This window comes from Pelecanus crispus, chromosome 11 (genome assembly GCF_030463565.1).
Source record: "Pelecanus crispus isolate bPelCri1 chromosome 11, bPelCri1.pri, whole genome shotgun sequence".
Lineage (NCBI taxonomy): Eukaryota > Metazoa > Chordata > Aves > Pelecaniformes > Pelecanidae > Pelecanus > Pelecanus crispus.
The window spans coordinates 34,810,711-34,824,926 of record NC_134653.1 but is presented as its reverse complement, the minus strand read 5'-3'; the positions used below and the strand labels follow the sequence as shown (position 1 = coordinate 34,824,926).

General features: G+C 44.0%; 1 protein-coding gene across 1 annotated transcript in view; it reads left to right on the top strand.

Moving 5' to 3' along the window:
* Positions 1-7,257, top strand: part of TMEM132D (transmembrane protein 132D) — a 277,643-nt gene extending 270,386 nt beyond the window's left edge. Inside the window, exons 7-9 of the mRNA XM_075718639.1 lie at positions 949-1,222; positions 2,982-3,173; positions 6,076-7,257. Of these exons, the coding sequence (XP_075574754.1) occupies positions 949-1,222; positions 2,982-3,173; positions 6,076-7,257 (1,648 nt within the window). The remainder of the gene's footprint in view (positions 1-948; positions 1,223-2,981; positions 3,174-6,075) is intronic.
* Positions 7,258-14,216: the final 6,959 nt, after the last annotated feature.

Genomic DNA, 14,216 nt, shown 5'->3' with positions numbered 1-14,216 from the left:
GGAAATCGATTTCCTTTCATAGCACTAGTGACTGAGATGGAAAGAGCCAATTGGTCAGGTTGGGCAGGATCAGTCACGGGGGCAGCAGGAAGACACCAACAAGGACCAGCTCCGGCAAGGCTGGTCACTCTCCAGCCTGGTTCACAGGGCCTGCCAGGTAATTTATTCATTGTTAATGGTCACAACTAGTACCTCCTTGTTTCATATCACTGTAGGGTGCAGTGGCACTGATCAGCGTCCCAAAGTCAGGACACTGATACACTAGGGCTTTGAAGATACGGTCTGTGCCCACAGGTCAGTGGCAGGTGAATGGCAAGACAGAGGATGGATGTAGGCAGATCTGGACTGTTTGTATCTGTGGTCAGTGTTTTTAAGAGCCAGAAGAACAAATTAATAAAGTAGGTACTTGCTATTCCCACCTACCAATGAAGACATTTATCACCATGTTTCTGTTACTGTCACAGCAACGAGATGGGGATTTTGATGGAGATGTGATTTCAACCTGAATGCCACACAGAAAGGGATGTGTATGTAGGTGCAGACAGGGGAGATTTCCATGGCAACACAAAGATGTTTATGGGAAGATCCAGAAAGAGAAAAGTGTGAAGGTCCTCAAAGTAAGGACTTAACATGGAAAATAACAAGAGATATTTGGAGAGGACAACGTGGTAGCGAAGCTAGCAGGCCAGTTGGACGTTCTAGTGACTGTTTTGAAGATGTAGGCAGTCTGGAGGTCTCAGTTATGACCAAGGGAAACAGGATAAAGTGGGGGAACATGACTGATTTCAGAAATGCACTGAAGGAAGCAGCTTCAGCAGAGCAATGGAAGGGGGCAATGGCCCCTTGTTCCAGCAACGAGGCTGCAGACTTATGTCAGCAATAGCTCTCCTGTTGCAAGCTCTCCCAGCACCACTTTACATTAATTTTTTATTCTTGGTGTCCTACCAGACCAGCCAGGGACAGCGATGATGAAGAGGAGGATGAACGTAAGGGAAGAGGCTGCACCCTTCAGTACCAACATGCGATGGTGCGAGTCTTCACGCAGTTTGTAGCTGAAGCCTCGGACCCCGGCGGCCAGCTGAGCTATTTACTGGGTTCTGACTGGCAGATTGACATTACTGACCTGGTGAGCGACTTCATGCAGGTGGAGGAGCCAAGAATCGCTAAGCTACAGGACGGACAGGTTTTGATTGGGCAGGAGCTTGGAATGACGACAATTCAGGTAGGGAAAATTAATTACTTATTCCTTTTCTTCCATTAACCCACCAGCTTGGGAACTGAGGTACTGATGAGGTGTACAGCAGCTTCTTGCATTAGCAACAGAAATTGGAGCCATGAATTTCTGAATGGAGCAGAGTTGCAGCAAGGACTGGAAAATGCAGAAGAGATGGCTTTCTCTTCTTATCTTGTGCCATGAAGTAATGTAGATTGCAGTTTTAGTAAATTTAGTCCGCCCTGTATACTTGGAAGCTGTTTCTGATTATTTTTGCCTAAGGCTTTTTTTGAACTTGGACCCAGTATATGGACTATCACAAGGCATGAAGCTGGTGAAAAAGCTCAGTCTTCTCAAAACCTACATTGACAGAGCAAAGGCTAAAGTAAACATTACCCAGTGCTGCTTGAGGAATTGAGACTGCAATGTAAGTTCCATAGGATCAAATCCCTGCACGCCTTGCGAACTCAAGGACTGTGTTACAAAACGTAAATGTTAGGGTATATTTCAGAATATGCACAAAGCAATAATAATAACTGGCACTTCCAGAATGATGTTAGAAGACTGACTGATCAGTGACAACTAAGCTATGTTCTCCAGGGGTGCAGATTTAGCTTCCTCAGTTTCAGCCAACATGGTCAAGAATATGGCCTATAAATAATACTGTATATGTGGCTGTGCCTTAGCGTCCCCACTCTGAAGTAAATCACCTAAACCTATGCATCATGTCATTGACAGCTTTTCATATATAGTTATTCCTGCTGTGCAGAGAAATAGTGGCCTAGAAAATGGGGTCCCAGAAGAAATGAAAAGGGGAGAGAGAGAGAGAGAGATTGAGATTAATCCAGTGGTACTGCAAAGTAGAAAACATGTTAACAAGCCCTGGAACAGGAAAAAAAATCTAGCTCTCCAAACATGCTCATCATCCCAAACTGCCACACCAGAACACAACAACCACACCTGTCGATAACACAGGTTGTCAGGGATGGAGAAATGGCATTCGAGATTTCTGACTTTCTGCAAAATCTGTAAAGATTTTCCGAATGACTTTCCAAAGGTCTGGGACTTACAATGCTCCAACAAAGGCACATAAAACTGTGGAAAGAAAAATTCAAGGGAAAAAAACATGAGAGCAAGTTATATTTAAAGAATACCTCTTATAAACTGCTTCAAAAACACTCTGTACCCTATATGGATCATTAAATTCAGCTTGCTTGCTAATGAGCATCTTTGGATGTCACGTATCAGTGCACTGACCTCCATGCACTTTTTTTTAACAAAAACAAGTTTCCTCTGTCAATTTTGTATACAGTGCCATGAGCAGTTATTGTAGCAATACATTATCCTTTCTTTCTATAGGATAGAAATAAATGCCATTTATTCAATGTATTTTATATAAATCTACAGAGTGCATTATATATACGCTACCTAAAAACACAATCATTAATAAAATCATTGCATTTCACATAAAGATTACATTTACAAATAGTTAATACATCTGAAACAGATGTGGTCAGCATATCGCAGAGGTGAATGGCAAAGCTGAACACAATTACAGTGGTAAAAGATGTTATAAGCACCCTATTATTGCAGAAGTCATAAAATGTGACTAGCCATTTTTTAATCATATTTTAATAGTGTCTGTCTGCTAAGCTTAATTCTGCCTATTAACATAAGTATCACTTATCTGTGTTGCAGTAGCTCAGTGTAGCTATTTTGCTTGGTGCTGTGCAAAATGGCTGTTGCTAACTTCAGTTTTTCTTTTCAGATATTGTCCCCCCTTTCAGATGCTATCTTGGCTGAGAAGACAGTGACAGTTCTGGACGAGAAGGTGACAATAACTGACCTGGGAGTGCAGCTGGTGACCGGATTGTCGCTTTCTCTGCAGCTCAGTCCAGGAAGCAATAAAGCCATCTTTGCTACAGCAGTAGCACAAGAGCTGCTCCAATCTCCAAAGCAGGTACTATTGTCCACATGTACTGTGTGGCGGAAGGACACCGCTCTGATTCACTATACCTGACATTGCAAGCTGATGGAATCAAGCAGATTTTTGTTAAAAATATGCCAGTAAAATATTTTCCTTATGGGCACTTTTTTCTGAAGGCCACCAGGTGCCCTAATGGAAAAACAAAGATCTCACAAAAATGGCACTATGTCTAAACAACCCCAGTCAACGCACAGGCCTACCCCAGCTGTCGTGGCTGCGCCCCATAAATAACACGTGCGACTCAATGGCGTGTCGTAATTAAGCAAGAGAAGTCCCTTTACACATACACCCACACACACACACCCACACCCCCCTTTCTGTCCCATCCAGCACCTACTGGAGCACAGGACGTATTGCCAAGTAGGTTGCCGAGTTCGGCCTCCCACCACAGGTATCCAAACCAACCCTTTAAGTCCGTCTTTAAATGAGAAAAAGTTTTGCATTATGCCAAACTCTTCTTCTTTTAGTTACTTTCTGTGAGCATTTTAAGAAGTTGGGGAACTTCCCTTTCATTCTGATTCATTACTAGAATATGAATCAGCATCATTGACTCATTTTCTGATTCATGATTTCATAAACCAGGTTTTTTTTCCCTGTTACTCTTAGTCCATGTATTAGGGAACCAACAGTTACCAAGGGCTTTTGGACTTTGCCATGTCCCCATCAGTCCCTGCTTGATATTTGTCCTTGTGCTTCTGTCTACATTTGACATTTAAACTTTTTTTCAACCCAAATCCATCAGTCTGGAACTTACATCAAGGATACAGTGGGCTCTTAATGCTGAAACATGTTCTGAGCTTTAAAGGTAAATGATCATGACATGCACGTTTGAAACCTGGCCAACTGTTGAGACGCTTTAATTCATCATAGGGTCTTATCCTTGGGATGCAGGATGAGAAATAATGCAGAACTGCTGTCTTTATAGGGTGATAAAAATCAGGCTACCATAGTCTTCCAGGAGTTAAGAAATCCATGCCAGGCAGCTAGAAGTAAGGCCAGTGAGCTAATCCATTGCCGACATGGGGAGTTAAACAAACTGCCTTGAAATCAGCCCAAAAGCTGGGGCTGATGGCATTTAGTCCCAGCATGCTGCCCAGCACTGACATTTCAGTGCCCAGAAATGGAGTCTAGATGAGTCCCTTTCTGGATGCAAGGGTACAGTCAGCACAACATTGGGTCGGTATTAAACCAGCGAGGAAGATGTGCACCTTCCACCCTTCAAGGACTGACTCCATTTTGAAAGGCATCTGATTCCCTCCATTGCTTAGTACGTGATTTTGAGAGCACAATCCCTATAAGCAAAGCAATGCAAAATTATTAAACGATTATGCAGGTTTAAGCAACACAGTGGGAGGATGAGAGCTGATGACATAAATTCTATGCAGCCTTCAAGAAACATCCAAAGATTAATAAACACAAAGCCGGGATTTATGATAGTGTCAGCAAAGTCTTAGGGCTCTGTCCTGAAATAGAGACAGAAGCAAATCTCCCATTGAAGCACGGGGAGCTTTATAGCTGTAAGGATTTCAGAACCAGGCCAGTAGATTATGCACGACACAATCCTGAAAGACTTATTCTCTGTGATCTGAACAGGTGAATGACTATGTGCTAGAAACAATTTAAAAGATAATGATATATATTTATTCTCTGTATATATGTTGAGTTAGAATGTCAATACCATCTGTTTGAAAAAATGCTTATTTAAAACCAAGACTTTTATAATCACGCTTCCCGCAAGTATGGTTATTAATCTGTTGGTTGGGTGTTTGTCTGTCTGTCAGGCTTGCTCTCAGAGCAGGATGATCCCAACCCTTACCAGACAAGAGCTCACCTCATTTTAGACACCAAAGAAGCCACTCATCAAGCCAGGAGTCTTTCTGGTGTGGATTCTCCCGTGTCTAATAAGGTGCAAACATCACAGCCAAAACAGAGCGAGTCAGGCCATCGGAAGCAGGAATTGGATTCCAGGAGAGCAATCTGAATTTTGTCTGTAAATGATTAATGTGTGAATGCCAAGATTTTTTTCAGGTAGCACGACAATTTTCAATAACCACTTGAGAGTCCTTAGAGGACCCAATTTTCAGAAATGGGTGAGCACATATTCCCTGAAATCTAAGAATAGTTTAAAATGTTTCAAGTTAGAAACCAAAAGTCAGGGTTCCCAGGAATGCTGCACCATTACACACGTGCAAGTACAGAATTAGTACTCAGGTCTGACCCATTTATATTCAGTAAGCCTCCATGCACTCTGAAGTATACAATCTGCATTGCTGTGACACGAGATTAAACTGCATTATTGCCTTACTTTTAATTGCTAACAAGCATGAAAATTACCCTGGCCATTTCCTAAAGAAGCAACTGATTGGTTTCCTCTGCTTGTATGAAACGCTTATTTAATTTGAGAGACAAAAATCAAGGACTGAAGGTATGGAGCCATGTATGGACCTACTTGCTATGTTAGGTATTTTTTAAAACTTGTTGCGTGCAACAAGAGGAGACTTTGTATTTTAAGCAGTTTAGAAATAAAGTAATTTCTTTTTTCATTTAAATATACAACAGTAAATGATCTCAGTCACTGGTAATGCTTTCTGACATGCAATTTATTATGGTGCTGAAGTAGATCCTGCAGAGCCCAGGGGACGCAGCTCCTTTAAGCACCTTTGGGGAAACAAATCTTATTATCAATGAGTGTTATAAACTAGTATTTCTCTTCACATCTTGGCAAGATATTCATTTCATTGCTTTCCCTTTGTATTTCTTGTTTTGGTTATAAATGGTATATGGATCTTGTGAGGCAGAGGGAATAGACCAGGACAGAACATATTTTCCTCAATGTTTATGCTGAGTGTGCGTATATTTGTTTTATATATTATAGGAAGCAGCCATCAGCTGCTGGATCCAGTTCAGTGATGGATCTGTCATGCCCCTGGATATTTATGACTCCAAAGACTTCTCCTTGTCAGCTACATCTCTGGATGAGAAGGTGGTCTCCATTCACCATGACCCCAAATTCAAGTGGCCCGTGATTGCTGCTGAGACAGAAGGCCAGGGAACACTGGTGAAGGTAGAGATGGTGATCAGTGAATCATGCCAGAAATCCAAAAGAAAGAGCATCCTAGCTGTTGGAAGTGGTAGCATTAAAGTCAAGTTTGGGCAGAGTGATGCCAACCCTAACATCAGTGACAGTAAACACAGGGGTGCTGGTGTCCACCTGGAAAATCGTGCCAGTGACCGGCGTCAGAAAACCACTCTGCAGGAAAGAGCTGGGCTGGATGGCCAATATTACAGCTCCTCCATGGGCCACGAGCAAGGCAAAGGGACCACCACTCAAAGGTCTGTTTTAAGTAAAAAAGAAGACAGAGAAAGCCTCCTGGATGATGACAGTCATCTGCAGAACATCCCAATAGACTTCACGAGCTTCCCTGCACAGGTGGATCTGCCAAGAAATGATGGAGACTTGGAAGAGAATGACCTAGTCCAGACCCCTAGGGGACTCAGCGATCTGGAGATAGGAATGTATGCTCTTCTGGGAGTCTTTTGCCTGGCAATTCTGGTCTTCCTTATCAATTGTGTCACTTTTGCTTTGAAGTACAGAAACAAACAAGTTCCCTTTGAAGAGCAAGAAGGCATGAGCCACTCTCATGACTGGGTTGGGCTGAGCAACAGGACAGAACTTCTGGAGAATCACATAAATTTCTCATCCCAACAAGATGAACATATCACAGCCATTGACAGAGGAGTGGACTATGAAGAGAGCAAATATCTCCTCAACACAAACACCGCCAAAAATATTAATGGACAGTCTTTCAGGTCTACTGAGTCCACATTCACTGAAGGGAAAGAACAGAAAAGTGAACCAACCACTTCTCCGACCTCTAAGAGGAAACGGGTTAAATTCACCACCTTTACCACCATCTCCTCTGATGATGGGTGTCCAACTGTCAACTCAATCTTGATGAGTAGCGAGGATGACATTAAATGGGTCTGCCAGGATATGGACCTGGGGGAGTGCAAAGAACTTAAAAACTATATGGAGAGATTACATGAAAATGTGTAATGAGACACAACAGACTTTTTTGTTTGGTTTGTTCGTTCATTTGTTTTTCACTCACCTTCTGCCTTTAATTTTGGGTAGTGGGGCAAAATGTTGCATTGATAACAAGAATCAGCTGGTGGATGGTAACTCAATGGAGCCCCAAGAAGCCACCCAAAAGCAGCTGGGAGAGCAGAGATCCTGGACAGCTCTTAAAATTCAAGTCTTCTCTGTGCTCAGAGATGGAAGTGAGATGTGTGTGGTTTTTTGATGCATGGTAACATGAAAAAAAAAACTTAGCAGAGTAATATGGTCTCATTCTCTGAGCTTTCCCAGCAAATCAATAAATATAACAAACTCCAGTGCAGTTTGGATATTACAAAGTTCGCACAGCTCCACTGTTCAATATTGCAAGCTCTGGTTAAAAGCAAAATATTGGTCTCGGAATAAATAGATCCACGAAGAGAGCATGTCATTCAAGCCACATGCAGAGAATACCCATCCAAGAACATTAACTTAAAGCTGAGAAAAACCAACAGTGTGAGCGAAGCAGCTCCCAGAGCTGAAAAGTCATGAGTTTCCAAAGAATCTGGAGGGGAAAAAGGAGTAACTGGGCTGTTTACAAACCAGCGTGTTTGCCTCCCAAGCACTGAGAATGGATACACATATACAGTTAAAACTGAAACTCTCTTTTTAAGTAGATGCCAAGGTAATAAACTTTGCCAGCCAATTTTCAGTATTTCTTAAATTGTAAAATAGGAGAAGATATTATCTATACTGAGAATATCACTCATACAAAGGAAGGTCTGTTTTGGAAAGTTTGAGAGAGCAAGCTATTTTTAAAAGCCCACTTTATTTGATTGTCCTGTTTCAAATTCGTATTCCCAGCCATTTCCCTGGAGCGCTCCCCATCTGGTATCCTGAGGGCACTTACTAGCATAAGTCAACTTTGGAAGCGTGTGGTTTCTTCCTTCCCTTCCATGCACACTCGCTTCTCCACGGTGTGCTCTTGCCAAGCCCAGACACTTGCTACCACGCTGGTACTTGCTTTACGTGCTGTCCTTTACCAAAGTTGGCCAGTCTCTCTTGGGTAAGTGTAACTTGTGCCGAACTCGGGCACCAACAGCAACTGCCTCTCTGTCCATCCCCTTCCCTGGGAGAGGTCAGGGTGTTCAGTTCCTTCTGCTCATGCTTCTTTAGACCCCTGCTCGGCACATTTAGAGGGCACTCGCAAGTCACAGAGAAGTGCTGCACATTCAGCGTTGAAACCTGAACAGCTAAACTCGGTAGATAACATTTGTTTCTTCCGGAGGTGATGATTATCTTTTGTTTTCCTCTGATAAGGATGTACATATGGTAGGATTTCAGTGGCTACCCTTTGAATCTGATGTGCCCTCCAGCCCCAAAACCATGACATTTGTGAGGTCCAAAAGCAGTCTCCAATGACCAGTGGCAAAGTGCCAAAGCACTAACTAAAATCCAGCTTATATTTCAAGGTTTCCTTTATTTTCCAGAGTGTTTTTTCCCTCCTTTTATTATTAAGTCTCTTTCTGTCATTGAATCTAGGTTGCTCAGTTTAATACACACCCACCCTCCCACAAACACTTAGATTGAATCCCTCTATATTTAGAATGTACTGTAGATTGTAAGAATGTAATATATATATTTATAAACATGCCAACTGTGAATAAAATTTGCATTTTAGTGGCTTCATCTTTTTTCCTACTCTGAACGCCTCTTTCCTTTCACTGTCAGAACATTTACCCTAAAAGAGACTGGCAGCAATATGGAGACTTGTCCTTTGATGAAACGGTGAATTAAGGCTCTTGGCACAATCTAGTCACAAAGTTTTACATTGTGCAATGCTGGGGGGGAGAAGATATAACATCAACAACGTGTTATGCTACAAATGTATTTGCACCAAGTCACCGTTCCAAGATTTGAAACTATTTGCAAATAAATCCACATGCGTATTTCTAGCCTGAAAGCCTCATATGTGAGTTTCTGATTTTGGTGCTGTTGGGAAGATCCACATTTAGCTAAGTGCCTTTGAAGACAATTTTAAAAGAGTAAGTTGATGTAAAGAGGGCAAATGTGCCCGAACTTTGGAGATCGATACGTGTGCATCACATGGTCTTTGCTTGCTTTCAGCGCCTCTCATCAGGGCCAGGATTGCTCAGTCCTATGCAAGCTCAAGGACAACGCGCAACAGTGAGGCCAGCACAGTGCAGGGCCCAGACTTGCTCTGGGCAAGCGCTCAGGTGCGGGAAGCAGCCTTGGTGCCACAGCAAAGCACTGCAGCTGCCCAGCAGGTTCCGCAGTGTACTAGCCCGCAGTCTTGCCTCCAACTCTGGAGCTATTTTGGGTGCTTTTTACACATCACTACACCGCGTCCACAGAGATTTACCCTTAGGAATGCAGAGGTCAGGGGGAAAGTGGCCACATCTCAGCTAGCAGTCTGTGCAGATCAGATGCGCGCATGCATGCAAGGTTGCCTTGCAAAAGCGTCACTGCATGGCCAATCTTTCTCCGGAAAGCGCAGGTACAAGCCACGCTGGGAGCAGGCTGTCAGAATTGCTTTACCAATGACCTGCTATGGTAAATCCAGATTTCTGCGTTAGCTGCCTCTGGGGAACGTGAAGAACTAACGGCAAGTTCATCTGGTAGCACAAACCACTGAAATGTTCTCCTAGGACAAAACTGCCGCCCGCTACAATGCTAAGGATACTGACATTCAGATTTATGCCTTTCTGCTTGCTCAGAGGTCCCTGCTGTCTCCAACAGCTGTAGCTTGCTCTTATCCATAGGGCAATACTATAAATAATACCTAGTATTTAGAGCTCTCTTTGTCCATAGATCTCAAAGTGCTGTGAGCAAGGTGGATTCCTTATTGACACGGAGAACACCAAGGTTAAGTGATTTGCCCAAAGTAACATAGGAAATCTACGGCAAAAGCAGAAAAAGACGTCACTCCTCCCCACACCCTTTAATGTGTCACTGTCACCGGGCAGGATCCTGAACTCTGCTCAAGGAGAAGCCGGAGCAGATTGTGGCCATCTGTATGCCAGCAAACACTCTTCATTAATCTGCTAATAGCAGAATAAATCAACTTCCTATAGAGATTTTTGCATGTATCTATCTGGTGGGGGGGTGGTATTTGTGTATATTCACTTTTCTCACTGTACAGGGCCCAGACTTTTAAGTGAGAGCTTCTGCACCATGGAGCATCTCAAGGGGGAAAGCTTGTGGTTCAGGCAATCAGATGAGAATCCCCTTAGGCAAAGGAAGGGGACTAAATTCCGTTCCCCATCGTAAAAGCAGTGATGGTGTTTAGATGCTGCATACACGTGACATTTTGCAGCTAAGGCTCCCATTGGCAATCTCTTAAGCCTGATAAAAAACCCGAGTGATAGCAATCAGTCTCCTGTGTGTGTTATTAATTACTTTTTTTCACCAGTTGCCTCCTCATTTTCATGTTTGAGTCTCTTTTCATGTGAGTAGATAGACTGATACAGGCATGTTAACAGAAGAAAATCCATCTGATGCAATTTGGCTTTTTTTAGACATTTCATGCATAAATACAATGAGTAGAAACTTGATGGTCCTATAAATCAGGTAAGCTGGTTCTTTATTGTCTTCCTTCATTTTAAAGGCTTCCTCTTCAGCAGTCTTAAATATATAGTGGTTTACACCAAGCTGCATTAATACACCAGTGAACTCAAATTCTGAGCAATGCAGCTAAATAATTGGTTTGGAACAAGAGTTCTGTGGAGGTAAGTGACTTGAAAAACCAGAATAGGTATTAAATCGATGTGCAACCTGCACTAAGTAGCTCTAGAAACTACTTTCACAGCTCGTTTCCATAATGAATGAGACATAAATGAAATGAGCACACTGGAGACACTTTAGCTCGGCTCCGTGTATGTTCAGCTTCTCCAGGACCGCCTGCTCTCATTCCCTGTGGTCTGCGGGGCTGCTGCTTTGTGGAAGATCCTTAGTGAGAGCTTAAGCACTCATGTACCACAACTTAGGAGAGTCTTTCCCATGTGTCACTTAGGAGAGAGCATCAGTTGGACTCACGTGGGTATTGATCAAGCAAAGTCCAGCAAGCATCACAGAGGAATTAACTCCAGCAAGGAGCTGTCACTGCCAAACATTGCGCTTAGAAAATGCCTCAAGTATTTTAAAAAACCTCTCAGAGATTAATTATTTAGTCCTTGAAAGCCCAGGAACCCTATCATGTATTTCTATACATTTATTATAGTACCATATCCTATTCACACATGGCGTGGAGCACCACAGCGACGCATCTCATTGCCTATTGTACAACGCCTACCATATAAAATCAGTTCTATATTATGACCAGCTGATACTATCAGGAGTACAGGAGATAATGCACCTGTCTGAAGTAGGAGAGGCTTGTGTCCTGCAGGAGAGTGACCTGGTGCCAGCGTGAGCTCCCCACACGGGCATAGCAGGACTAAGCATTCTGTACAGCCACGTCTGGCCCCAGAAGGAGCTGCCTCCTGGGGACGGGTAGGAGACCAAGAGAGCTCTAAACCAAGTTAGGATATCACTTGCAAAGGGCTGAGGAGGTAGGATTTGTGTTCTACTTCCAGTTCATTTCTCACCGTTTGAAAACTCACAGGAGGGGCTGCTTATGCACTTAACACTGGGCATATGTTTAAGCACCTTTCGGAATGGGTGTTTGGTCTCCAACAGCCATCATCTTCCTCATGCATAAAGAACGCCTCTTTCCTGTGAAATTCGTGAGTAGCATTGTGCTGTTTGGCTTCCTGGCGAAAGCTGCAATAGATGAAGTTCAAAAGCGGCAGCAATAAGGGCCTGAGAAGAGCAGAGCGCCCGGTACGCTGTGCCCATAATCAGGAGAGTTAGAAGGGCCAAGGTTCCCGGAGTCAAGCAAGCCTGCCTGCAACTGGATCATTTGCTACCTTTTTGCTGATTTGATATGAAGACCTCTGTCAACAAATCCTTCATTATGCAGGCTTCCTGCTCCGTCTCCGTGAGGAACAGCAAATTAAGCAGCCCACGGATGTAATATTAATGGCTGGAGAAGCAGCACTGCTACTCTGTTTGTATGTACTGCCAATGCTCATTAAGAAATTCCTGTCACATTGTAAAGATGGCTGGTAGATTACATACGACAAGTTCCTGCATCTACCTCCTTAAAACAGCCCCCGGCGCCTGGAGGGACACGTTCAGTACTGAACCACGTTTGTTTGCACCAGAACTCACTTCCTCCTTGTTTTGGTGGGTGCAAATGAGGCCTCCTGTTGCATTATTTTTTTTTTTTTTTTGCAATCACAGACGCCTCTCTAACTCTAACTGATGCTGTGCCAGCACGCTGACAGTGGCTGGATATTAGCTCTTTGGTACCTGAATTCTTTGGCACCTGACCGAACTCAAACCATTATTACCAGCAGCAGAAAGCTGCAGCTTTGCAGCGTAACTGGGACTTGGCTTACTCATGTTCAGATCTTTGTTCCTAATAATTAAATTAGAGCTTCCTACAGTCAGTTCACATATTAATGACCTAAAAACCAATCCAAAGAGCTTCACGGCTCAACCCTGACAATAGGAAACTGCAAAGATGACTAAGAGTCCCATTTGCAACATTTTACTGAGCTCAGGAAGCACAGAGGAACAGGGTGGAGGAGAAATAAGGGTAGGAGTGAGGGGGCTATACTCTCCATGAGCACTGGTTAGCTTAGCACACACTGGGTGTGTCCAGCCACCTTCAGCAGAAGCATGGGCCCAGCGGTAGCTACAGATTTTCCCTGCAGCTCATCCCCCATCTGCGCCTGCGTGTTTCTATCTCAGCCTGCTTATACCGAGGCCAAGTGCCAGGAGCTGGTCCCGGGAGCCCCAGCTGCACCCCTGTGTGGCGACGCTCAGCAGTCAAGCACAGCTCAACCTCCTTTCAGTGAGCCATCAAAATCCAAAGTTCCTCTGAGCTGATCACCCCTTCTTCCACCCTCGCGCTATGCCATGAGGCTCCGCTGCAGAACTGACGGGTATCACCACCTACCTCTGCCTGGGTCAGCATTCAGGGCTGCCCGTGCTCCTAGATACCTCACCAGGTGTTAATAGAGAAACGTGGGCTCAACAGCGGGTGCTAGACCGGTCCCTGGGAGCTTTAGGTCTTCGCCCAGCACCGATAATCCATGCGCCTCTGCTTTCTCTATTGCACCTTCTGGATTGCTTAAAGCCTGCAGGACTGTGCCCTGCCTGCACTGCTGCATAGCAGGGCCATGGTCTTCGGTGGAAAGCGATGTTGCTGCTGCCGCGGATGCTCCTGGGATGCTCTCTATCCATACACTCCGCTCCTGGTGGGATTCTCCCACCAGTACAGATGCATCTCATGCTTTCCTGTTTCTCCAGCAAATCCTTCGTCTGATTGACTGCAGACACCCATTTTCCGTCCTGTTGTCATCAAGCCAAAAACCCCAAATCACTGTGCTCCTCTCTGCCATTAATAACTTTTTACAGCTTGCTTTCGTCAGTCTTCCCTCTCAGGCCTAATCAATAGCTTTGCTCTTAGCGTTTGGCTCTCCCTTCTGTTCTGCCAGTCAGGATACCAAGGTCGAATCAGTCCCTTTTGTGTTCCTCCCTTAAATAAATAGTATCAGACTGCCATGTCTTAACGCAAAATATTTTACAGTATTGAAAAATCCCCAGTATCGATCAGACCTAGCTCTGCACCTAGCCTTGACTGTAGCTTCAATAACGTGTCTTTTGCAAGACCAGTTCCTACAGCTGAAGAGCCATGTTTGGCAGGCTGTGAGGGCAAGCTCAGAAAGATTTTTTTCGTTGCACCGCGTAGCCCTCACACAATCACGCTGGCCCCTGAAGAGCAATAGGCTTTTAATCAGCTCTTCTAATTGTTTTGTCCCTTGGTCTAGTACAGAGTTGGTGTCCCCCACTCCTAAAGCACAAGTGATGAGGGACTGTTATTGAAGAGG